At 37.7% G+C, this 27,326-nt stretch overlaps 2 protein-coding genes across 4 annotated transcripts in view; one reads left to right on the top strand and one right to left on the bottom strand.

Moving 5' to 3' along the window:
- LOC145995008 (spliceosome-associated protein CWC27 homolog) overlaps positions 1 to 5,540 on the top strand; it is a 31,980-nt gene extending 26,440 nt beyond the window's left edge. The window contains exons 8-9 of the mRNA XM_083131543.1: positions 2,275 to 2,410; positions 5,243 to 5,540. Coding sequence (XP_082987669.1) covers positions 2,275 to 2,410; positions 5,243 to 5,390 — 284 coding nt within the window. The 3' untranslated portion in view covers positions 5,391 to 5,540. The remainder of the gene's footprint in view (positions 1 to 2,274; positions 2,411 to 5,242) is intronic.
- LOC145995015 (uncharacterized) lies at positions 345 to 25,074 on the bottom strand. 3 transcript variants are annotated; one of them, XM_083131551.1, is made up of 4 exons: positions 24,848 to 25,074; positions 20,494 to 20,540; positions 8,252 to 8,364; positions 345 to 1,672 (listed from the first exon to the last, which is right to left on the bottom strand). In XM_083131551.1, the coding sequence occupies exons 2-4, from the start codon at positions 20,517 to 20,519 to the stop codon at positions 1,404 to 1,406; spliced, it is 408 nt and encodes a 135-aa protein (XP_082987677.1). In that variant the 5' UTR covers positions 20,520 to 20,540; positions 24,848 to 25,074; the 3' UTR covers positions 345 to 1,403. The 3 variants fall into 3 exon arrangements, 2 of the variants coding, with proteins under 2 accessions (XP_082987677.1, XP_082987682.1); XM_083131556.1 differs by having other exon boundaries at positions 345 to 1,613; XR_014442410.1 differs by lacking the exon at positions 20,494 to 20,540.
- Positions 25,075 to 27,326: the final 2,252 nt, after the last annotated feature.

Genomic DNA, 27,326 nt, shown 5'->3' with positions numbered 1-27,326 from the left:
CGAGTACATCTCCTGTGTGTGCCTAATTTAAAGATAAAATTTCAAGTTTATTTACCAACACAACACTTTCTGAAATCAGAATTATCCTGCAAGTCATGAAAAATTAACAGAAAAGTAATTAATTGTCTTGTAAAAATTTGAGAATCTAATATTTACTTCTTTGCACAGGAATAAACTTTTAAGTTTGAGTTTTTAAGTCCACTTTGTGCACAGAAAGGCTAATTGGGACTGGACCCACATTTTAAACGGGAATCTGAGCCACTGTGTATATCCTCCGGGTGTCGTACCTGGTACTCTTTAATTACAAGGCCATTATGTTACCACTACACCACACGGGGAGGCACAGAAATAAACTTAATACTTTGATAACTACATAAATGTGCTATTAGAAAGGAAGTGTTATTTTGTTTAAGAAGTATCATTTTTAAATCAAATTCATTTTGTATTCTGCTTGTGATCCTGAAATGTGCCCAGGTTTTGTATCAAAATCATGATCTTTTTTTCACCATCAATATGTACACCTAGTCATTGCTGTTGAAATATCTGCTGAAAAAGTACAAGAGGGTTATTGTTCAATTTTATTTCATGATTCTCATTATCCTTGTTAGCATTGTAATCATCCTACAAACAATGAATATAGATCAGACTTAAGTTTTTTTAGTGGTAATTCTGTGGTAAATGCTTAGAAAAGCAAGAGCATACTGCAGAATAGCCTTAATGTGATGTATGAGGGATTTAGAGGACCCACAAGTGGCGTAACTCCACTTTTCATGGAACTGTGAAGTATCAACATTTCAGTGCTAGAAGTAATAGTACATCTCGTAAGTTTCAAATTCTTGCTCATAGAGGCACCACTATGTTTGTACTCCAACACCTAAATATAGTACTAAGTTATCTAAATGTGTATTTTTCTTAAAACTGTATTGAATTCTTTTATGCCACTTGTTCTCTGAACTCCTCATACATGTTCATATTTCTTGACGTAAGTGTTAGTGATGGATTGACATGAAATTTGTGCTGATACCAGTATAAAATTTACCAATATTGTGATAATGTATGTTTTACTGATTTACAAATCTTCCGTGAAAAACGTGATTCGTTAATTTCTGTCTTTAAATAATGTTATAGTCAGGTGACTGCAAGAGAATTTTTGTTTTAGAAAAAGAAACTACTTACAAAACTAACGTATATAAATTTTACCTTTATGTTCATAAAAATAAGAAGAAATAACAGAATTTAGCAATGTGTTACAAGCAGTCTTCAGAAAGTTACTTTCTAAAAGTAATTCAATTAGTTGCTGTTACTTTAATCAAAAAGTAACTCTATTAGTTTTCATTAAATTATAGGTCACCATCATCATCATTCTTAGCCGTTTCCTGCCTCTGGCTGAGACAACATAGAAATCAAGCCTCTCCATTTTTCTGTGGTCTTCCACCACTCCTCTCTTTCCATATCTTCCAATCTTGTCTTCTCCTAACACACTCCATTATCTGCTCTTTCCACCGACATCTTGGTCTCCCCCTTGGTGTTATTCCCAATCCTTGTGCATGGTAAGAAGCTCTTACTGGTAGTATTTCTGCATCCATCCTCTTCATGTGTCTGAACCATCTCATCTGAGCAAAATGTGTAAAATATGGAAGTAATGAAATCCAAATTAATCCAAAATATCCTCCTACATAAAAAAATGAAGTTACTGTTAATTTTGTTAGTTGTTACTGGACAGAAGTAACTTCCAAAGACTGATTACAGATTAATTATAGAAATATCGAAACAGCTAGAAATATTGACAGTTTAACCAATACACTGATATACCTATAGTACTATTGCCTTCATGTGGATATATTAGACACATCTTTTTTCGTACTCATCTCTTTTATACTACTTTTCACTGTACAATTGTTTAGTCATATTAATTTTGCTGACATAGTAGGAATTTGTGAAGTGAATAAGTAAAATTAATTGAATTATTTATTTTTCCACGAGAAAACGAAATATTTTTATAAACTTAAATTTCCTCATTGCACTTCAGGTGAATGTGGCGTATCTCAAGCTTGAAACTGTTGTTCATTTTTAAGCTTAGAGCAGTGCCTGAAGACAATGATTTCAGGAGGGATGCAATCCCCATAGATAAGAAAATGTGTAAAGTAGTATATTTGAGTTGCTCCATACAAGCATATCCCCCACATAACCCACATCTTGACAAAGGATCCCTCCAGTAATGAATTTCCATTTGAAGCACTGCTTTAGAGCTTAAAATGATTATTTCAATTTCAGGAGATGCTAGACAAAGTCACACCCTTGAATTATTGTCGAAGTTTCAGAAAAAACTTGAAGCTGCAAATGAAGTAATTGAAGAAAATGAAGACAATGTTGATGAGAAAATAGTGGATGATGAAGATGGTGATAATTGGTAAGTTTGTGTTTTATATATATATTTTTTAAATAAAAACATCCTCTCATTTCTTCTTCACTTTTGAGTATGTAGAAATCCTAGTTGTGGTAATTCCTGATTCCCCCTCCCCCATCCCTTTTGCATTTGCACAACTTATTGTAGCAACTCAAATTCAATAAATGGAATTTACATGTTGGAAAAGTGATGGATCCTCTCTCCAAATTGCCCACATTATCACATCTGAATGTGTTCTTTATCTCAGCCACAGTAGATACAGTATGCTTCGGCCTCCTCTGTACCCCTCCTCTCCTCTCGAGGTAGGACCAGAGTTGCTTAAGCAGCAATATTAGAGGACAGAATTCCTACTTCCAGTCATCCACCTTGCGAATTTTCCACATGATAGACCCTACCGATTGAAAACTGATGCTCTGAAGAAACATGATAAGAACTTTTCCTTCAATTCTGAACCATTTTATATTCAATATAAATATGTAACTTCAATTATATGTATGCCATTCAGATAGTAAAGAGCGTTTGTGCATACAACCCATGCAGCTGTGTCATGGCAGCCGTCTTTTGTTCGCTGTGTTCAGTGTGGTATAGATAGTTCCCTAGTGCAGTTGGTTCAGCCAACCTATTCACATAGTGAGTGCAATGAGCTGTAACAATGAACGTGCCTACTGCAAATTCCGCTGACTGTAAGGTGTGTGGCATGATTCATTTTTATGAGGTGGAAAATGTTAGGCCCAGTAACATTGGAGAATTGTTGCAATCTATGGCGAAGGTATTATGAATATGTCAAGGGTTCCAGAATTGGTGCATAATGTTTAAGAATGGGTGAACAGATGTTCATGACACGAAGAGATGTCGGTGACCCTCTTTCATCATGGATGCGCTGAAGCAAAAGGTGGACCACATCATTCAAGAGAATCGACACTTCGTGATTGCTAGGTGCATGAACAACTATCACTTACAGTTGTGTACGAAATTGTCACTGAATGTCTGTAGTACCACGAAGTCTATGCATGGTGGGTACCACAGATGGCACAAAGCTGTGAGAATAGGTGCTGCACTGACATTCTTGGAGCATTATAATGAAATGGCAACATGTTCATCGACCAAATTGTTGCAGTGGATGAAACATGGATTTCACACAACTTCCCTGTTAGGAAACTACAATCATTGGAGTGGCATCATACTCAGTCACCACAAAAGCCAAGCAAATTCAAACAAACTGCGTCATTCCAAAAACTGATGGTCTCTGTTTTCTGTGACCTTCAAAGGGTCCTACATATTGATTACATACCCTGCAACACAACCATCAATAGTGATGCCTACTGTGCTACTCTTTGACATCTTTGTCTGGCTATTCAGAATGGCAGCAAATGCAAACTCTCGTGTGACATTGTTCTGATCCATGACAATGCACACCTGCAGACAGCCTAACAGACTGTGCAGCATGATGAATTCTGTTGTGACACATTTGATCATCCTCCCTACAGTCTGGACCTTTCATCTTGAGACTTGACCTTTTTCCGAACATGAAGGAGCACCTTGCTATAATAGTAAACACTTTGCAGATGATTTGGACTTACAGGATGTTGTCATGGACTGGTTGAATCACCAGGTGGGCCACATGCTACAAGGAGGGAATACGTAGTTAAACTGGTGCCAGGTACGACAAGTGGCTCAATGTCTAAGGCGACTATGTCGAGAAGTAGGTGAAGGTATGTGGCAAAATGTGTATATTCTGTTTCTGTAGTATTATCAATAAATATCTTTGTATGCCGACATGTTCTTTACTCTCTGAATGACCCTTGTACATTTTTAGAGAAGCTGTTACTAAATTTACTTACAATGTTGATAACACATGGCACGATATATCACCTTTTTGGGCAGTTTGTAATCTCAGACTTATCCACAAGACTGTACTCCTAAGAGTAATTCTAAACATATATTATATATATTGGGGCTGAGCTGATTCTTTTACTTATCATACTAATATTTGAAAATTGTAACAATTGACAGTAGTTCAGATTGAGTGTAAATTTTGAGATATATTTTTCATTGGAACAAAATCATAGCACTGTACCATTTTTTCTTAAAATATTCGTAATTTTACACAAGACAATTATTTAATCACAAAATCCATTTCTTTTCCACAATCCTGTTGCTAAAAAAAAAGGTAAAGTGCTCCCCTGTGCATAGCACCATGCCATGAAGGCGTATAGGGGTGTGGGGTAACGCCCCACACTTTCTTGATCCGGTCGTGAGTGGGGGTGATGTGATCAGCATCATGCCCCTGACTGCCTTTGCCCCCCAGGGTTTCCCCCAGGTACCCATGTTATTCAACGCTGGGTGGGTGCCGGGACCGCTTCCAACGTTAGAAAAGTTCCCGGATTTGAACCGGCCGGAGATCGAACCCGGGACCTTTAGCATGGTAGTCAGACACGTTACCGACTGAGCTATTTCCAGGAACTATATACTCTGCAATGGTGCCATGCAGCATTTTATGCAGACCCTGAAAGATGCTCGGACTTCAGAAAAATGTTGACGAGTATCAGTGATAAAAATTCCAACCAGTGGTTTGTGATACTGATACCAGTTTATCAGTATTGGCATTGGTTCAGCCAGAAAGTTTTTGTTGCAAAACATTATCAAGGTTCGATGAATCTTGAACCTTTCACCACTTGCTCATTTGATAAGATTTGACAACATTTCTACAAACAAGAACATTTGCAGGCCACACTCTCCTCTCTCTTATCCCACCTTTAATTAATTTTCACAAGTGTGCATCTGTGGTGAAGATAAATATTGCTACTCATGTCTGCATTTTGCAATCTGTTCCAGGTTAACACATACTTTGAAGTTTGAAAGTGGTGATCTTGTTTTAGCCAAGGATGCCAATACAAAAGGGGATGATTGGTTTGAAATATATGATCCAAGGAACCCCATCAATAAAAGAAGACGAGAACAAAAGAATAGCAGCAGAAGATGAAGACAAATCTCGGGGTCATTATTTATACTTTTGTACATAAACTTTTTTAAGTCTGTGATATTTATTTTGATTATGTATATTTGTGAAGTGTGAATGTAGAAGCACAGACATTGATTTCTTACTGTAATTAAAGTAGTTTCTTTTACTACAGTTCATATTTTATTAACGATGCTACGTTGAAAAAATTATGCACATTGCATAACTGTAGGTCTCGTGCGACAACTTGAGCTCTGGGGAAAGTCGAAATTGGAGGCGTCACATGGATTTTGTCAAGAAAAATGCAGGGTGGTGTAGCAAAATTTCAATGTTGCCACCTACAGTTCTAAAAAGTGATCTGGTTGCTCAGCCGTGGGTAAAACACAGTGAAGCACATCACACATTGCACGTCGCCAGAAACTTGTGGGGGCAAGTTTCCGGTAATTCAAAACCATGGAGTTAAATGGGGAAAAACATAGTGGAGCCCCGCTCATCGCGAGAGGTTCCCAAGAACAAACATGGTTTGATCTTGGGTCCCTTGCTTCAAGTGGAAGGCTCTGTGATTGGTCCACTCAAGGTTACGTCTCCCTTTCCTGGAAGACACCCTCCTGTTTCCCCACTTTCTTTTGGCAGAGTTGTTGTTTGCAAGCTTGTGTGATGGTGGTCAAGGTGCCTGTGCAAGAGTCTGTTTATTAATTATATCCTCACATTTTTATGGCCTGACCCGTCTCCCTGTCAATGAGCAAGGGTCCTTGTGCTTCACTGTGCTTTTACCCTTAGATGTAAATGTGTATAATTCGGCTAAAGGGTGTGCCACATTGCGAAACCAGGCAAGAAATGTGGGAGGAGAAGCACAAGCCTCGTTTCCAAAGATAACTGCTGACCTCTGTGCCAGAGTAGTTAACACAGCATGCTACGATGCCAAGAGTCCCGGGTTCGTATCCTGACTTGTGAGAGGTAGTCCTTGAAAGCAAGTGTCCCTTCATCAATAGCATCAAATCATCGCTCATCCTCGTCTTCACAATTAGCCAAAAGTGGCAGAAAAGTGAATGAAAATAATACAGGTCAATCAATCCAAAACCAATGATATCAATAGCAATATTATAGAACTGAATCCAATTGGGAAGCTTTGATTGAAAAACTTCTTGTTCTTCTTTTTCATCCCCTTCATCCCATTAAGTGTCGGGTTCCATCATCCACTTCCTGTACACTTTTCTGTCCAAGGCTAGTTTTCAGACTTCCGGCATTGTTTTCCCTTTCTTCTTTCTTATCTTTTCCACATACTCTTCCCACTGAACTCTTGGTCGTCTTCTTCCCCTCTTGCCTTCTGGTCTGGCCCCCATCACCTGTCTAGACTTGCGATCCTCCTCCATTCTTATAACATGTCCAAACCATTGCAGTGCCTTTCTCTCTATTGTTTCCAATAGTGGTTTTTGCTGTAACTGGTCTCTAATGGTGGTATTTCTAATCCTATCTCTTCTAGTCTTTCCTACTACTTTTCGTAGGTATCTCATCTGTGCTGCTTGAAATCTGCTATTCTGTTTTGGTAATAATGTTAAGCTCTCTGTTCCATACAGCAATGTGGGAATGTAGATAGTCTTGTAAATCATCATCTTAGTTTGTTCACTTATTTCCTTTTTACCAATTAATGTGTTGTTGAGTTTATAGTACACTTAGTTTGCATTTTGTACCCTATTATTCACTTCTTCATCCATTCTTCCATCTGACGTTATGACTGTTTACTTGTTCTAGCTGCTTCTCTTTCCACTGTATATTTAGGGTTACAGTTTCTCTTTCTTTTGTCACCACCATCTTCTGTAACTCCTCCCATTCGATTACCACCTTCTGTAACTCCTCCCATTCGATTACCACCTTCTGTAACTCCTCCCATTCGATTACCATCTTTTGTAACTCCTCCCATTCGATTACCACCTTCTGTAACTCCTCCCATTCGATTACCACCTTCTGTAACTCCTCCCATTCGATTACCACCTTCTGTAACTCCTCCCATTCGATTACCATTCCTCTGTATTCCTCGCCACCAGGACAATGTCGTCAGCATATACAAATGATTGTACTTGTACTGGTCTCATCTTTCGGTTTCCTACTTTGTATCTCCCAGTTCTTAGTTTACATTGTTTGATGATCTGGTTCATTAGGATAATAAACAGAAGGGGGCTCAGGCTGTCTCCCTGTTTTACTCCTATTTCTATCTTAAATTCATCTGAGCATTTCCCTGCTAATCGGACTGTTCCTTTCACCAAAACCAACGATACCGGTGAAGCAAAATTAAAGAATTGAATCCAATAAAAAGGCTTTGATGGAAAAAACAAAACAGATAGTTATATTGAGTGTGGATTTCGTGAGATATTCATGACTGCCGAAAGACTGGAAGAGCCGTGTACTATTTAGAGAGGAAACACACATAACAAACATCATACGGTACAGAAAGTATGGTAATGTGACAAAGATGTTGCAAGGCCTCTACCACCAAGTGGAAGCGGTAGGAGGTTTATATAATGGCAACCAGTGACGTAACACAGTTTCCCGTGGTCTTCCGCAAGTAAAATATTTGGGACCCTTAGTGGGAAAAAAAAAGGATCGATAATACCATAACGTATATACACATGGATGATGTCGGAGGGATGGATGGGCATTTTAACCTAATAGTAGGTTAGGTTTTATCAATTAAAACAACATACTGTACATATACAGCTTTGTTAAGAAATGCTCTTGGTTATCAGGCATTTTGGTAACATTTAATTGGGAATAGCAAGAAATTAGCATGGTTGCAAACACTGGTGATAATTTCTTAAAGTAGGTAAGGTTTGCTCCCTAGTAAATAACCTAATTGTGTCTGCAAAAGGTTGGAAAATACTACAAACCCCTTATTAGGTCCTTTTCGAATCTCTTTTTGAAGGGCTGAGAACTCATTATGAGGGTTGTCACTGCCTCTACAGTCAACATGAATACTTTCTCCCCAGACCTCAAGTAAGACCTATAAGAAAAGAATTTAGAAATATTTAAATATTTATAATTCAGTAAAAAAATATTTTGTAATATTTATCACTTTTTATACTCAATTTAAGAACAACATTGATATACACTACAGTCCCGTTTAACCAAATTTCCGGGTTAACCGAATTGCTAAAAAAAAAAGCTGTTACTCGTGTGCGACCGTGTTTTATGTGGGAGCACTGACGAAGTTAAATGACTATGTAGCCATAAGCGATGAGTTAAATGACTACGTATTATTGTAAGCTTTTTGTTTATGCCTACATGCTGAAATACATATGTACTGTATATCAAAATATTGTACGTAATAAAATGTACGTACTGTACATATATCAAAAAACCTTTATTCCAGTTTTACTGAATTTTCGTTCAACCAAAGCACCATCGGTCCCATCAAATTTGGTTAAACGGGACTATAGTGTACGTATATTTCACTCTTGTAAGAAAAATCTACTCTGCTCGTAGCAGTGTAATATTGAAATCTGAATTGCAAAATTAATAATTTTATATCAGCCATAGTGAGCAGAAAGCCCACCTCTATAACATATAACCTGGGTTTCTCACCATACCAGGCTCGTTCTTGTTCGTTAATTTGGATTTTGAAGTGATGTGACATTTTGAGTACAACATATACCTCACTAGTAATTATGAAAGTGTACAAATAAATGAACATCATTAAGGGAAGGTTTTCAAGTATTTCATACTTATACTTATTCATTGTGTCATATTTATGTAGGCCTACATGCAAGTATAAAATGTAGCATAGAAATACTTCTATACTTCATTTGAAGAGGAACTCCAAGCTTCTCTCCTTTTAGGTAAATGTCAGGGTCAAGTATTCACAAAATATTTCTTCAGAACAATTCTTTTCTTCATAGGTATAACAGCCAAATTGTGGAATCGGGCAGGCCCTTGTGTGGCTATGAGAAAGTTCTTTCAATCATTGCAGTTCTAGATGGAAATGTTAATACTAATTCTTTGCGATTCGAACATTATCATCATAACAAAATCTGTGTAAATGGTGTTCTTGTAAATAGTTTATTAATTGAAGGGCTCATGTGTAAAACATGGTAAGTGACATTTTGCTAATTTATGAGTTACAAAGTAAATGTGCCATCCTTCAATTTTAGAGTGAAATTGACATGTCATGCAATTTGTATTCAAGAAACTTCACATATTTGGTGAAATTTATTTCGAAGTATGACCAATTACCACAAGAACATCTCAGATGTTCACAATAATTATCCACATTCAGAAATTCAAAATTAACTGATACCGGTAAAGAGCAACGATGTAAAAATGGCTATTATATTATTATTATTATTAAAAAAAGTTATTAGCTAAGTAAAGAGATTTACTAACTTCACGTTCAGTTTCAATATTTACTTTCTTTAAGTTCGAAACTACTACTTTTACATTCTAGATTATTTTGTAAGTGAATGTGACCTAACATAAAACAGCACAACAATGTTTAACATGCAACAATTATTGTTCATTGTTGAAGCTCCTTACAGTAGCTACGAAACTACGTACATCCAAAAACTGACAACCAGACGCGCATAAGAATTATATTGTACTAAAGTTTCAATATCGACATTCCATTCAAAAGTAGAGAGATGCTGGCAGCTGCAGGATAGTACATAAGTTTTTTAAGTTTATTATTTTCAGTCGCTTTTCTGTAATTTCTGGCTAATTGCGAAGATGCGAATTTAGTGATGTTGCGATTAAATTAAAGAAATGACACAAGGATACCCATGGCCAGCTCGAGATTAGAACACGGGAACTCCTGTGACAAGATCAAAAGTCGGCCACTTAACACATCGGTCACCGAACCGACTTGTTTCTGTTATTAATGCTACATTGATTTGGCTTATTTTACTTCGCTTTTCTGCCACTTTTGGCTACTCATGAAGATGATGGGACAGTCACAAGAAACACCCATTCCCATGTCGGCATTCGAACCATGGACCCTTATTAATGCTATATAGTATGTTCAAAGGTGTTTTATATAAAATAGATAAACCCTGTGGCCAACAGGTCTTAGAGTGCCAAAGCCTGACAACCAGATTTCAGTTAGATGCCACCTAGTAAACTCATATAGAACAACTCAATATGCTGACCAAGGCAGAAATTTATTATAAAACAAACTAAACGTAACGTTTCAACCTTCTAGCAAGGTCTTCTTCAGACCCTGCACCAAGTACAAATGTAACAAGGTACAAAGCAGGACGATATGTATACACAAAAATTACTCCCCTCCAGACTAGTAGAAAGTTGTTCAGGAACATACTAGCAGGTGGCTTTCCCTTGTCAACTGTTCTTCCATCTGGAATGTAGACTCTTTATCTCGCACACTCTTTTTCCTTCCTTCTGAAGGACTGAAGATAAACAAAGAATGGAAGAAGGTGTTAGAAAGAGTGGAAAGGACAAGAGAGAAAGAGGAGAGAAGGAGGAAGGAAAAAGAGCGTGTGAGATAAAGAGTCCACATTCCAGATGGAAGAAAATGTTTAGCCTTTCAGGTGAAATACAGTTGACAAGGGAAAGCCACCTGCTAGTATGTTCCTGAACAACTTTCTATTAGTCTGGAGGGGAGTAATTTTTGTGTATACATATCGTCCTGCTTTGTACCTTGTTACATTTGTACTTGGTGCAGAGTCTGAAGACGACTTGCTAGAAGGTTGAAACGTTACGTTTAGTTTATATTTTATAATAAAATAAATTTCTGCCTTGGTCAGCATATTGAGTTTTTCATATCATGGAAACAAGGCTTAATGGTGTTACTCATATAGAGTCCATTCACCGCTGCTGTGTACAGCTTGATAGATTAGATGCAAAATGAACGCTAGTTATTCTCTTTATCTGCTATTTTATCCACTAGATATATCCTGTATGAAGTAACTTGGATTCTTGCTGTAACACGAATATGCCTTGTTTCCATATTAAACACACTAGTTGCTAACCAAGGCAGGTTTTTTTTTTTTAAAAAAAAAACACGTTACGTTTCCACCCTATATCTCATGGATTCTTGTTATTCGGATGGCAAGAAAAACTAGGATCTCTCCCGATAAGGTTTTTCCCTACCGTTTGGTAGAAGACCTCGTTAAAGTTCCACCTAGGACAATGGACCTGCCTCTGCGTTGGTGTCCCTATACTAGGTGTGATAGTACATGAGATCTTCCGAGATATAGGAGTTCGACAGCTCTGGAATATTGCTAGGTCGGGAAGGTCCAATGCTTGCTCAGCATCCACTGTTGTTTTGCTGCGGTGAACTTGGCCAGCTTGCCACAGTAAAATTACAGGAATCCCCGAGATTTTTCCATGTCACTTCAAGCGAATGTAGGTGTGTAATGAAGTAAGTCTTTATAGCCAGCATGTATGTAGTAGGTATGCAGATAGTAGGTATACAGGGTGTCGCAAAACTCTTTCAACAACGCTTGGGTGCTGGTAGATATCATAAAAACAAGTAACTTTTCCCTATAAAGTTTACCTCGAAAGCGCTTAGTTTCTGCGCTATAAGCGCTTAAAATCTATCCTGTACGTATGCAACCCAACACAGCAAACGCTTACTCTGACATAACTACCAGGGGCGCGTGGCAGGGTTGCCACTAGCGTTCCTCGTTAAGAGACGACTTCAAAGCGACAACTTGGGAGTCTTGCCTGAGCAAAATCCAAATCATTAATGATACTTGCGATGTTGTAAGAAGCATTGACAGCATTTATAAACTGACCAAGACAAATAATGGGCAGACTAAAATTCAAGACTACTCATTCCAAAATATCTCCATAATTGATTGATTTGGTTTATTTTAATTCACTTTTCTGCCACCTTTGGCTAATCGCGAAGATGAGGATGATATGATGAAATAATAAATTACACCAATGTCTAGGCCAGGATTTAAACCCGAGATACCGGTGCCGTAGCGAGCTGTGCTAACCACATCACCACGGAGTGTTTCTTCGTGTATCATGCGATATCAACAATTGCAAGGGACACGTGAGATATGGGAAATCCACGAACGAACAAATGTAAACATGATGTGTTTGCTGCCTCGTTTCGAACACGCACACTGTAATGTTATTACAATTTACTTGAAAATTATTCCTATCAGTGCTAGCGTTATTACTAATCGTGTTCGTCTCATAAGGAAGTAATTGCAAGGTTATTTTAATTTAATGTTTGATTGATTGTTTTCATTTATGTTACTTCGCTTTTTGTGCCACTTTTGACCAATTTGCGAATATGGGGATGGGTCATGATATGATGAAATAGATGAATGGACACTCACAAACATCCATGTCCAAGCCGGGATTCAAACCCAAGACCACTGGCATCGTAGTTCGATGTTCTAACCACTCCGCCACGTGGGTCTGCTTTTAATTTAATGAAACACGTCGTTTAGAAATGAATAAATTCACACATTAAAATTGGTGCTTATTAAAAGCCAAAGTCAAGAAATGCATACTTATATCAAGCGCTGAACTGTAAAGGTCACTCGTATTGCACAATGACAAAAAAACAATTTTGTGAACAGCAAAAGTCTATTGAGTCGCCTTGGTGATCGAGTACGTTTAGTGATCAACACATGATCTCCAACGAAGGATCCTGATAAGAGCTCCGGCCTTGAGAAATATGTCACTGGATGATTCGTCTTCGTAGTTCCGACTTTTCTGAAAAGGGAGCAGGTACTGCACCACTACACCTATTGGTGCATTGAACTTAACGTAGAATGAAAGCTGTAAGAAAACTGAATTTATAACGTCTTGTTAGTTCTCTGCTCTTAACGAATTATTTTGACTCTTGGAATAATAGTAGCGTTAGAAAAATCAAGTACGAATATACTGTCAAGGAAAGTTCATTTCTGCAGTAAAGACATGTTTTGCTGCGAGTGTGATTGCAACCACGATGGTAGAGTCATTGTGTAATGCACTAGCGGCCAGCAGCTTTCGTTCGAATGTCAAATGTTCGAAACTAGGCAGAAAGCACATCATGTTTACATTTGTTCGTTCATGGATTTCCCCTCTCTCACGTGTCCCTTGCAATTATTGATATCGCATGATACACGAAGAAACACTCCGTGGTGATGTGGTTAGCACAGCTCGCTACGGCGCCGGTATCTCGGGTTTAAATCCTGGTCTAAACATTGGTGTCATTTGTTATTTCATTATATCATCCTCATCTTCGCGATTAGCCAAAGGTGGCAGAAAAGTGAATTAAAATAAACCAAATCAATCAATTATGGAGATATTTGGAATGAGTAATCTTGAATTTCAGTCTGCCCATTATTTGTCTTGGTCAGTTTGTAAATGCTGTCACTGCTTCTTACAACATCGCAAGTATCATTAATGATTTGGATTTTGCTCAGGCAAGACTCCCAAGTTGTCGCTTTGAAGTCGTCTCTTAACGAGGAACGCTAGTGGCAACCCTGCCACGCGGCCCTGGTAGTTATGTCAGAGTAAGCGTTTGCTGTGTTGGGTTGCATACGTACAGGATAGATTTTAAGCGCTTATAGCGCAGAAACTAAGCGCTTTCGAGGTAAACTTTATAGGGAAAAGTTACTTGTTTTTATGATATCTACCAGCACCCAAGCGTTGTTGAAAGAGTTTTGCGACACCCTGTATAATGTAAGACCACTAACGGTTCTTCCTTTTCGGTCTGCGAAGTAATCCCTTTAGCTTGTATGATAGGTTGATTGATAGGTATTTCAGTGCTTTGTGCAATTTTTATTAGCTTAGATTTAAACATGTCAGTATTTTCAGACTCAAAAGGAAGAATGGTGTATTAAAAGAGATCGCTGTGGACATGAAAGTGAGATCTTGTTATACACAGATGCAATCGACATTTATATCAAGTGCATTTGCAAGCGATATATCAAGTCGATTGCAGTTGGTTCTCCGGCGCAAGGCACAAATGGCCTTGCGTCCCTCTTCTAACTGAAAAAAAGAGGTCCTCGCAGATGGTAGAGACGTTGACGGCGTTGTGAGGCTTTGAACTGACATCAACGCTATTGCCCACTAACCATATCAGATGGAAAGCACATCAGATGTCTAACTTCACGGCCTCAAAATCAACAACGCAAGGATCCATTCTAGGTCCCGAATTGTGACATCTCAACTCGGAGCTATCTCTCCAAAAATTAGGAAATATTTCGGAGATCAAAAGCACTTTATAATTATAAATGTGTGTGGGTTTGTAAGCGACATAGGGAGTCTGAATGTGTTCGAACCTATTACTACCAATTTATTTATTACAGCCTCAGCTTTTGAAGTTGCATTCCTCGTAATTTCACACCTAGATATTTAACTTCCTTTACTCTTCTACGATTTTTCTCAATTAATCTACAACGCGATAGTTTCTTTTGACGGACCTACCTAAAATATACAACACACAACAAAAGTAACATCATCACAAATGAAGACCAATGCCATACGCTGTGCAAGGAAGATCAAGAAGAGAGAATTTACAAAGTAATTGGCAGATATGCCTCTACCATTGCAGAAGTAACCCCCAGATCATCCAGGAGTGAAAGGAAGAATGGATCAACAGCCTCCACGGCAGGAGACCGTACCACTTCTTCCCATGCATAAGAGAGAAGCCGATAACGACAGATAGACGAACGGACACTTCAATTAGGTAAATCGTCGACTGGATTCACAGTTTCCAGAATCCTCAGCACACAAAATATCTTTATGTTTAAGTGCCGCACCATATGAGTGATGCTTCTGTCTCTCCATTTATAATGTCCGTTGGATGCGCATTTTTCAAAAGCTGGCTCACTGACCACCTACTTACAGGAATACCAGCTTAAGAACAAATCACAGAGCTCACTACTAAAAATAGACCGACTCTTTGCTGTGAAATGTTGTTTGTTCTAACACAACAAATGTAAAGAAAACAAAATTTCGTTAAGGGTGATTTATTTTTAGTTTTACCAATATTTGTACTTCGGTAAAACATTGAGGAGAAAACTTGGTTACTGAAATCTGCAAATACTTCAATCTATATTACACTAATACCATGGTATATTTACCCACGGGGTTAGAATTCAGGCGCCAGCCCCAGCTAATTTTTTTTTTATTTGCAAATATGTTCTAAGAAAGCCATTAATCCAACTAAGATAAAGCTCCACATTTTGAAATATGATCTTAAAACATTTAATTTATTAATTGCATTGGATAAAAAGTACTTAATTCTTGCGCGAGAGTGACCTTCCTCAAGAAGGTTCAACTGGTAACAACATGAAAAACTCTGCAATAATTCAAAATGGCTGACTCTACCATATCGTCATATTCAACTAGCAACAGTGAAAAAAAATGTAATGGCATGTTTATTATTATGATGTAATGTTACACGTGATACATAAAACACACAAACATTAAAAATGAACAGAGTTGGAGAGATAGACCAGTATTGCGATAATCTCTCTCGAGGACTTGTGTGATACAGCGAAATTGACGATTGCCACCCAGAAGACTCACTTTATAATCCTAAATGCTCATAAATGGTCGTAATTCAAAGGGAAAAAAACAGTAATGGAAATTTCCATAAGCGAACTAGAAATATTAAAAAAAACAAAAAAACATTTGTTTAGCACAGAATTTGGAAATTCAGGCAGCAGGTGAAAATTTTCAGGCGGTCTGTATTTTTCGACCCTGTTTATGCATATACTCTGGTCAATGCACCATCGAATCCAAGTTGCACCTAGATTTTCAAGATCAAAGACCCGAGAAAAAAGTGCGCTTGGAATTCGAAGAATTAAGGTATTTAAAGTTCATAATACCTTTGCTGACGAATGCCCGATGATTTTGTATATATGCACTTTGAGATGTAGCTTTTTAAGAACGGATCGAGGCTTTGCATTCTGATCTCGCCAAGGCCCCGCAATATGTTGCCACGCCAATGGATAACAATGTACAAAAATAACCCTCTATTCCGCCCTGGACAGTAGAGCATAGTTGTCTCCTGCTAAAAGAACCATATAGCTATTGTTCATATAAGACAGTGCAATTGTAGGTTCGGTGAGGTACCGACTCTGAAATTCGCTAGTAGTATTAAAGTTACAAACTGATAATTCACAAACGCAATATCAAAAATAAAATAAAATACTATAACATGCTGTACTGTAGCTTTTATGGTAATATGCTATTATTAAGATACACGTTTTGTATATTTTTCTAATTTTAAAAACACCTACTCTGCTACTCTGCTATAATACAACATTTACGTCAATTGTCATCCTCAGTATATTCTACCATGAATGCCATTTTTTAGAAGTTAATTAGTTTGATCCATATGTATAATGGAATTAATTAATTTTATTTATTTATTGTAATTGATAAAAGTAGACATACTAGTATAATTAACGTTCGTTCCCATAGAGTGGCTGACTGTGCAAGTGACCATTATTTAGTAATTGTCATTAAGAGAAATACCCTCAGTGGTAAGAGACCTGTGGGAAGGCCAAGACGAAGATGGAGGGATAACGTTGAGATGGACTTATTGGAAATCGATAAGGATGGAAAAGAAAAAGATTGGATTGATCTTGCCCAGGATATGGTCAGATGGAAGACTTGTGCTGCTGCAGCCATAAACCTTCGGGTTTAAGAAGGGTAGAGAGTTAGTTAGTTATATTTAATAGAAAATTGGTCTCCACTTGACTTTTGCTGTGAAAATTTTGGGACTTCAGTACTGAAGGTAGCTTCGGGCAAACTTAGCTTTAGTTCTTTTGTCTTCTTATAATGTACAGATTGCATGTGTGTGTGTGTGTGTGTAGACGTAATCGGAGTGTGACGTCATTATCAAATCCCAGGATGTACGATTACAAGAGATTCTTTTGTTATTTGGGCATTTCGCTTCATCTGGAGCTACTGAAGAGAGATAAATGACCTATGTAAACATGTTTTGCACCATCTACAGCTTTAGCCTTGTTTGAAAACACCGTCAGATAACATTGTGAAAGTCAATATTTTTATCTAGGTGGCGCTTCCAGTGATCTGGCCGTCCGAGAATAAACATTATAAGATTATCATTTGTTGGCTTTTCTCTTTCTGGGTGTAGCCAACCAAACACTTGACTGGAGAATATCCAAATGTTACGGATAACCAAGAATTCACGTTAATCTTCATGTTACCAGTAACGTCTGGTTACTTGCTAGCGATAGTTACTTGCCTAATAAATTTTGGGCCACCTGACAGAAATGAAGAAATCATTCACTCCAAATTGATACAGTCAGAAGAAAAAGTGGGTTCTACAGTTATGTGCAGAGATAATACAGGGTATTTCACTCGCTTTCGGGCCCTGATTTTTGTTTATAAAAATGAAACTATTGGTCATAATGTAATGAAATTTGCTACGGACATATCTTGGTTTATGACAAGCATGGTGACGTCACAGCGAGTGTTGGAAGTGGTCGCCATTAGCATCAATGCATGCGCCGAGAGCGAATGTCACTGTACAACTACTCGTTTAATATACAGGGTTTGGAAGTATCGAGTCACTTTTTTTCTAGTAATGGTAACAGTAACTATAGTTACTTTTTGAACTGAACAATTGTTAACTGTAACGAGTTTTTTCAGGGAACTTGTAAGGAAATTAATGCAGTGAAATTTCTCAATGGCGCACCTACGGAGCACCTACAAATGTCGGCTATTGAGAAGTGTCTCCTATTCGGATAAAGAGCTTAAGATGTTATAAAAGCTCTATTTGTGCTATTAAATATTCTCTTGTATTTAAATGTTTATTAGCACTTCTGTGGTGTAACAATCTCGTTGACTTTCATGAACGTACAAGTTTACAAAATGGTCTCTTTTTGGATAGCAGATGGTTTGAATTAATCAGATTTATTTTCTTTGAGCGTGTTTTTCATTTTTAGTTCCCGATTTAAGGATTACGTTTTTGTTTCTTAAAATATCACTGGCCTGTGTCCTGCCATGTCTAAAGGGTTCGTCTACGCGCACAAGATGCATCGACACGTCACAAAAATTGGTTGCTAAGATTCCTAAACGACCTGCTCCTCTTAACCTAACCACGTACACTCTGTCCCGGGGAACTCTGGAGCAGACGAACGAAAAAAAGTCTCTGCGCAAGTAGTGACTCGAGAGGGCTCAACCAATGAACGCGTGAGGAAAAGTGGAGGGAAAAACGCAGCTGCAGCTACCAGCAGCGCGTACTGCTCTGCACACTCGCTTTCTTCCCTTCTCTACCTTTATGCGTGACCTTCACCACAGATTCCCGAGACGCATAATTAAAACTAGGCGTAATTGTAAAATTAATGTATGTTGCATGTTTTTGGTGTTCATTTGTTTTAAGGAAAGCTTGACCAAAAAACTGTTTTGTCCCCAAACTCCTGAACATTACTGCACTGATCCAACCAAAACATGCCGAACATAACAAATGTTTAAAACCACTCTGTGCGTTCATTACTCACTACGTGATACCACATTCCTCTTTAACCAAATCTTGCTGTTTATGTTTAATATCCATAAAAATCAATAAAGAGCCTGTATGGGGAATATCAGAGACTAGTAGGTGTTACTGCAATCATCACTGTAATACTGATATAACAACTACCAATGTGGTATTGCAGTGGCGTATCCTGAAAATTTGACCTTGTATACCAGCAGGGGTGCCCATCCCCCCCAAGGCCCATGACGCACTCCTCCCCAAAAAAGGTAGAACATCCCCCCCGTTTATGCCGAATTACTCAAACTATTTTTGGCAGACAAAATTTGCGAAAAATATAATATCAGAGGTGCAACGGCGAATTTTTGTCTGCGGAGGCAAGTACCAGGTAAACATACCAATAATAATAATAATGTTTTATTACTATTATTAATATTACTATTACTACTACCAGTAGTAGTAATATGAAGGACGTTATTTTCCTCGTAAATTACGCAAAAGGGGGCCTGTGCTAAAGCATTTGTTTGGAACAAATGATTTGAAATATTTTTTCAACATCGTCAATTTCACATTAGCTAATAGGAAATCAAGCACACAAACTGTATTTTTGAATGGCAGAAAATGAATGATAAATGAATTCCGAAGATACATGTGTAACTTTCATGTACAACATATGTTTTACACATATGCAACATGGAGCGACATAAAATAGAAAATGCATATGCAACAAGCTAACGCTAAATTGTGTACGTATTCAAAGCTTATTCAATACAAATATGTAACACATATTATTTAAATACATTACATTACAGAAAACAAGCAGAAAGTGAGCGAAGCGAGCAAGAACATTTTTAGATCCAATTTTTGCAATTGAAAAGAATATTGATTTAATAGGGCGCAAATAATTTCACTGGACGCCATGGCATTCTCTCTTTTACAACCTTTTTTTTTTTAGATCATTCGGCGACCATGGCCGACTTCCGTCGCCCCCTAGCTACAGCTCTGAACTTGACGAAAACGAGAAAAGCAGATAATGCGAGCGAAGCAAGCAAGAAAATTTTACAAAATGAATTTCTATTTGCATAAAATTTGAAATCGAAGGGGTAATTGCTCCTCCGTGCCCCACCCCTTGTAGGTGCCCTTGGCCGTCAATGTTTGCCTCCCCTTGCTACCCTAGAATTGACCCCCTCCTCCGTAGTTGCGTCACTGTATAATACAGACATATTTAAGCAATATATGTTTACTTTAGATACTTTAGGCTCACTGCCATTGTTAGTCAACCTTATTCTGCACATTTTGTCTGCTCTGCTAACCTTGTATTAATGCGAATACCACGCCCCCCCCTCCATCCAAACCGATTTTAATGGCATAAGAGGTGGTGTTTCATTTCAATCTATCGCCGCGATCACCCACAGGTGGGTAGAAAAATTAAACATAATAACCAAAACTAAGAATCAATAACAAGTCAATCAAAAGATACGATCCCCCCCCCCATTTTTGTGTGAAAATATATAGAATTGGTATAAAATTGTGTCCCCCCAAAAAAATCCCCATGACGCAGGCGCGACGTGAATCCCTCCCTGTGGGCACCCCTGTATAGCAGAACAATTCTTATTTATTGTACAGTCACGGACACTTCTGGGTTGTAAAGATCATATTGAAAGTAAATGAGATCGTTACAACCCAGAATTGAAGACTAAAATTGGTACACACTCAGCTTTTTCCTGTTGCGTCCACATTTTTCGTCAAATCTGCGTCACCTGGAAAACAAAAATACTTTATGAGTTTTCTTGTCAAATGTTGTAAACCGTTTGTCATTATCTAGTATAGTTTTCAAGTTATACAAGTCTAAAGTTGTAAACATAATTTATGGACACCCTGTAATATAAGGGTGGCTACTCACCGGGAATTCCTTGAATTCCAGGAATTATGCGTGAATTATTGGGTGTGAAAATTATGTGTGATTCTTTTTCCGCAGACGTGAAAAATTGCAACTTTGATTAATTTAAATCCAATACACAATTATTAATGCTCCGAGGCAAGTTTTTTACAGTTTAGCTTTTATTGTTTTCGAGGAAGGAAAAGATAAGAAAGCTGCTTTGAAAAGTGAAACAGAATTATATTAGTCCGTTTACTTTGCTAGTATCCTTTCCAGAACAATCTCTCTGATAGACGAGAAATTATTGCAAGATAAGATATCTTAAATTAAATATTTTATATACAGCGTGTCCCGCTTATACGTATAATAAAAGAAAAATTCATAACTTCTAAACAAACTGTCAGAATGATGTGATTGTTGTTTCATTTTGAAGAATGACTCAGAATTATTTTTTTAGCAACACATTCAGTGGTAGTTGGCATGCGCAGTAGCCAGAATGTCTTGAAAACTGATATTATCAGTTCCTCAGTAGCCATTCGTCACGTGGTCGCCACAAGAAAAGGTGTTTTGTGTTTTAACGTTGTCTGAAGTGAAGTCTGTGACACTTGTGCAGAGACGATTTCGTGCACGTTATGGTTCGGGTGCTAAAGAAGTAGTTCCATCGTACATTTCAATAATGAAATGGGAAAGACGGTTACGCGAAATCGGTTCATTTCTCAAATCTCGTTAGAGACTTCCTGGACGAGCATTTCAATGGAAAATGGATAGGAAGAGGTTCGAATTTTATTGAATGGCACCCACAGTCACCAGACCTCACTGTGTGTGATTTTATATTCTGGGTTTGTGTTAAGGACAAAGGTTACTGTACACCGGTTAGAGATTTGCAAGACTTACATGAAAGAAATGTGGTTGCAGTAAGCAACATTACCCCGCACATGGTTCAAAACGTGTGGCTTGAGGCTGACAACCGGTTTGACATTTGCCGTGCCACTAACGGTTCACATGTGGAAGTGCGCTAGTTTTCTTGATTTGTAAATAAAAATTCTGAGTTGTTCCATGTTTGTACAAAGTTTGGACAAAAAATATTGGTAAATAATAAAGTTGTAATTTTTTCTGTTATTATACGTATAAGCGGGACACGCTGTGTGTGTATATATATACCGTTTTATTGAATTGAATTTGAAATTTTGGATACGTTGGAATCAGACAGACCCTTTATATTGTTAATATATTTGGGGGGGGGGGGCGGCTGAGAGGAGGTAAGGCGTAAGATTGAAATAGAGAAAACATCTATATGCTGATACCGTTGATTTTTTGGAAAGTTAGCTTGGAAAACGGGGACTTATACTTGAATTTGATCATGGTCTTAGAGTGGCCAATCTGAATATAAATAAAACATCAATGTAGACATGCATGTAAAGCAAAAACAGGAGTCCGACAATTTAAAATTCCCCGGCAATTTCAATATTTTTCATAAAATTTCCGTTTTCATCGAAAATTGGACTGAAAATTGGACTTAAATTTCCATTCTCTCAGGGTCTGGCGTAGGCACGTATTTAGAAATTTATTTCGGGGGGTCCGAACCAAGTGTCTCAGAAATAATTATAATAATAATAAATTTAAACGTTTAAATTAAAGTAATTTTATTATAATTCTATTAAAATAATAATATCAATATTGTATTGCTATTATTATATTAATATGAAAAAACGGTGTAAGAATAGAGATATAAAAGCATGTATTCATTATCTAGCGGTTGCTCCCCGATAGAGTAATGGTAACGTCATTGCCTTGTAATCAAGCAGTCCCCGGTTCGATACCCGGTGGAGGCACATGGCACCACAGTGGTTCGGATCTCACTTCAAAATGTAGGTCCAGTTCCAATTAGCCTTTCTGGGCATAAAGTGGACTTAAAACAACAAATCAATCAATCATTATCTAGCGTGTAGTTAACATCGATATAATTTGTATGAAAGCAACTGCCCTGGCAAGGAAATCAGTGCCAAACAGATAGAATTGAATATTTAGTTTCAAATTAATATTTTTGGTACTGTCATTCAAAGTTTGGCAGAAATAAATAACCCTTGATTATACAACAAACGTTAAACAACGCATATTTTCATTATTTAATTTTTGTGCTTGGTAAGTCTTTCAGGAAGGAAGGGGGGGGGGGGGTTGGACCTCCTGGACATCCCCCCTAAATACGTCCTTGTGTCTGGGGGCATTGCAAGGAGGATTGCTTCGCGAAGTGAATCGGCCACGGAGCAGCCATATTGAAAGACACCAGTCGTCATAGTATTTGAAAATCTTCCAGTAAAGATGAAGGGCTTCCAAGCGCCATATACATAGTATGCCATGGTGTAAAAGACCCATGCATGGATTTAAAAATGTCCAACAACATGGCGATACCCCCCTCATCTCCCTTCTCCCTTTATCTTTTCCATGCCCTGAGAATTAAAATCCCACCTCCACTGCCAAGCAACAGTACCATAAGGATTCCACGAACCAATGCATTTTGGTTATGTTACGATGAAGGTTATCTAGTGTCTGCTGGAAATTGTAATTGAGCCAAGACAACTTATTTCGCAAAGAGATACTAGAATCACGTGAAGTCGTAACACCAATGGCCTCAAGATAAACCTCTGTCTGCTTATGCTTTATTTAGCTTTCTCTCTAGTCACATTTATTTTGATAACGTTCTGGAATTACAACATTTTTAGTATATTATCCTTTCGAAAATAAACTATAGCCACCATATGTTCCGGGTCAGCTAGATCAGCAGAGATGACTCATGTAAGTGAGTAGAAAGGTTATCTTATTATTATATCACTCCAGGGTGGATAAAAATCATGGTTTTTACCTTAAAAAATAATTCTTGATGCTTTTTCTATTTAAATCAGATTTTTAAAAAATTAAATCGATTTTTTTATTATTTTTTTAAAACTCGCTTAAAATTGCTTGTATGCTTTTTTGGCACCATACATACGGATATAATTTTTTTTAGAAAGTTTTTTCTAATAAACAGCCCTGTTTAAATAAAGCAAATAAAATTAATGTAAATATACATTTTTCTGTTTCTGATATGTGAACCTACAATGGAAATGTTTGTTGAGTGTTTTCATGAAACTATAATAATTTTCAGTAAGTTTTCTTCCAGTGAAAATGAAACATTCTGGATGTACTCTATAATTAACTTAAATATTTTTTTATAGGAGCTGAATTTTGGCAATTTTTATTTTATAGTTTGCAAAATATAACCTGCCATATTTATATACAGTTTAATGATATTGACATTATTTACGGCTCAACATGATTAGTACTTTCTATAATTTTCCATACAAAATATTTACTAATTTTGCCTAAAAAGTTATTGAATTTTAATTCAAGATAAATATAAGTGTGTTTATACGTACTTTACATATTACGTTTCCTTTCGTATGAGCCTCACCGCATCACTACTTATACTTTGTTTCCTTTCTCTTCCTTTCTTAGACCCTAATAAACACCATTAAATGATTACGAGATTAATGTACTTTCACGAAAAGTGATTCTGATATCCAAAAAATCCTTGTGTACATTATTCTATAAATTATTTATTTAAAGTGATTTAATCGCCTGATTAAAATCGCGATTAACGTAAATCAACCTGAATTCAGTAGCGAAGCGTAGTCTTACGAAGGAGGCAAGCAATGTTTCAGTACAACAAAACATGTAGTACAACAACATGCCGAGGGGAAAGATTCAAGGTTTATAGCCTCATTTACCCAGTCGCTGGATTTGTCAAAATATCGTAATAAAGTGACTGTACTAAAAATAAACCATATGATCCGCAAACGTCACATTTACTTTTTAAAAAAAATCCAGGTAACGTTATTCATATGATATTAAACGTTTTGCATATGCCAACTTTTTCCGCATACGACTAAAGGGAGACGGAATTTCTTACTTACTTATTAGTACCTTTATTTGTTCATTATTATTTAATATGGTCAAACGGTGACCAAACCGATTTAGATAAAAAAAAAATGGGAATCATTTGTTTATTTTACGCTGCATGATGTAATTTAGTATTTTTGGGCACCCTTAAAACCGCATTGGAGTAACTTAAACACTAAATAAAAAGTTAAACACAAACAATAAAAAATTCATTTCAAAGCAAAGAAACACATGCATAGACGATGTACTCACCACAATAAATTTCAAACTTTTGGTGTTGGTCGACCCCCTTCCACGATTTTCATTTTAACACTTATCTCTCTCGAGCTAAACGAAGCAATTTTCAATTGCTCAATAATACACCCGCACTTCACATCAACCGTTCCTAAATACGCGTTCATTCCGATAAATTCACAGCACAAAACACGAAGCAACAAACACTCACACTATCCCACGCGCTTTCCACAACTGCAAATGCAAGCATCCACACAAAACACTTTGAAATTCTCTGAAACAACAGAAAGTGATACCAACCTATTTCCTTAATTTTATCCGTCACAAAGGAAAGATATATCAGTTTGGAGATAAAAATTACACGGAGGAATCAGAATCATTTCAGCAGAACGAGTATGTACATTAATATTTAAGTAATAAAGTGTCATTCAATGGCGTGCCCGGCGCGAAGGGGGGGGGGGATGGATGGTAGATATAACCCCCTTTTGGCCCAGTATATCTAAGAAAAAACGTCAAAGGAAGGAAAAGATGACAAAATGGGGACCGTAAAAAGACCCTGGGAACACCACTTGCGTCATAATAATAGAACTTAAAACATATTCGGGCCTCCCCGATGGCGCAGTGGTAGTGTCGTCGCCTTGTAATCAAGGGGTTCCGGGTTCGATACCCGGTGGAGGCACAAGTGTTTCAGATCCCATTTTAAACTGTAGGTCCAGTTCCGATTAGCCTTACTGTGCATAAAGTGGACTTAAAACAACAAATCAATCAATCAATCATTAAAACATATTCTTGTGCTCATAATATGCAGAATGTATACGATTTACTTCTATGCCATGTACAAATATCAGTATATAGTTCTTTCTCAGATAGCTTTATTTTCACCCCAAGTTTTATTCAAAAGCAGTCAATTTATTGATTGTAAAATTTGTAAAAGAGCTCACTTGAATTACTGCGTAAATAATTTGGCAGTTGCAAACACTGGTAGCGGTGAACACTTCTGGCGTAATTTGAGCTGGACCGACCAGGAAGCAGGGTGCAGGACCAAGGTCCGTCCAATCTTACCTCCCTCCCTGAGAAAACTCTTCACGGGGTGCAGAAATTCCACTGCCCCAACTCCCAATGTCAACTTTTTTTACGCGTTTTACATTTCGCGAAATCTAAAATAATTTGTAATATAATATGATATATATGGAATTTAGAACAGTGATAATAACTTCTTTTAGTTATTTTATGACTAACAATTATTATTATATTTGCGATCTTGTTTACGTGTTCATGAAGACAAATATTCGTTACTAGTGTTTGCTGGCAACGTACCCATAGATGAATCCTTCTGCTTTCGGTTGAACTCGGCTATTTTCGGGAATCACGCAAGCTCGGAAAGCACAGCTTTTTGTAGAAGCTTTGTGGACGGGTTCCACCACAATTTCACGCTTCGCCATGTGACTCCATCGGAGGCCTTATTTTCCCGCAGAACGGCTGCAAGCATTGAGGCTGGTGCTTGCTACAGAGCTGCTGGGGGAGTTTGCGGCCGCATTTTTTCGCGAAATCGAGTGCGATGGAAACTAAATACGGTTAGAACATTAAGTACATTAAATGATATTCGAATTATGCATGCAGTGCTTGCATTGCTTGTACTATATCTTCGCCTCTGCCTGAATTAAATCAATCCACTTTGTATCACTCCAATCTACCGATAATACTTCCAGGAAACAGAGGGCACTGTTTGCCAGTCAACGATTGAGAAGCATTTCAACTACATTCTGTGCTGGTAGTCTGTGGAGCAAGCCAACGAAAACAAGTCCTCTATGTGCGCAAGTAGGCGTGAGAGGGAAGCGCTTGCATGGGGGGGAGAGACGACAGCAGCTCCCAGCCGTTTGCAACAGCGCGCATTGCTTTGTTCCGTCCACTCGCTTTCTCCACTTTCCTACCGCTATGCGCGGCCTTGCTGCACAGATTCCCGAGACAGAGTATAGTAATCTGACGGACGAGGTGGTCCTGCGGTAATAGTCGAACCTTTTATAAAAACAATGTCTTAGATTTTTGGGGGGGGAAATTCCAACTTGTTATGTAGATGTCAGTATAGGCTATAGACACCAATAATCAGTTTAAAATCTCGTAGCGGTTTCCTTCAAGAATATGTGGAAAATGTGGCGAAATTTGCGAGGCACATTAAAAAGTGCATTTTTATGAGACCTTGTGTGCAAAATGAGCCTAGCGCGATATTTAATCAGCTTGTAAGTAATTTCTTGTAAAATAAGAGTCGCCAAATATTTTCTTAATCGTCGGTTTTCTGCTAATTTTGGCTAATCACGACGATGAGGACGGGTGATCATATTATAAAATTGATAAAGAGATTGATTGATTGTTTTAAGTCCACTTTATGCACAGTAAAGCTAATCGGGACTGTGGACACACAGTTTAAAGTGGGATCCGAACCACTGTGTCAAGTGCCTCCACCGGGTATTGAACCCGAGACCTCTTGATTACAAGGCGA

The sequence above is a fragment of the Lepisma saccharinum genome, chromosome 1 (genome assembly GCF_977018435.1).
Source record: "Lepisma saccharinum chromosome 1, izLepSacc3.1, whole genome shotgun sequence".
Classification (NCBI taxonomy): domain Eukaryota; kingdom Metazoa; phylum Arthropoda; class Insecta; order Zygentoma; family Lepismatidae; genus Lepisma; species Lepisma saccharinum.
The sequence above is the reverse complement of the archived record's forward strand: the minus strand, read 5'-3'. Positions and strand labels throughout refer to the sequence as shown.

What these genes read in the sequence shown, in the direction of transcription:
- LOC145995015 (XM_083131551.1), bottom strand. Translation starts at nt 20,519, where the DNA reads ATGTGGACGCAACAGGAAAAAGCTGA. An exon ending in ACGCAACAGGAAAAAGCTGA is followed by an intron (nt 8,365 to 20,493) that starts GTGTGTACCAAT and finishes CTTTTCTTATAG; the next exon opens with GTCTTACTTGAGGTCTGGGG. An exon ending in CGAAAAGGACCTAATAAGGG is followed by an intron (nt 1,673 to 8,251) that starts GTTTGTAGTATT and finishes TTTTTTATGTAG; the next exon opens with GAGGATATTTTGGATTAATT.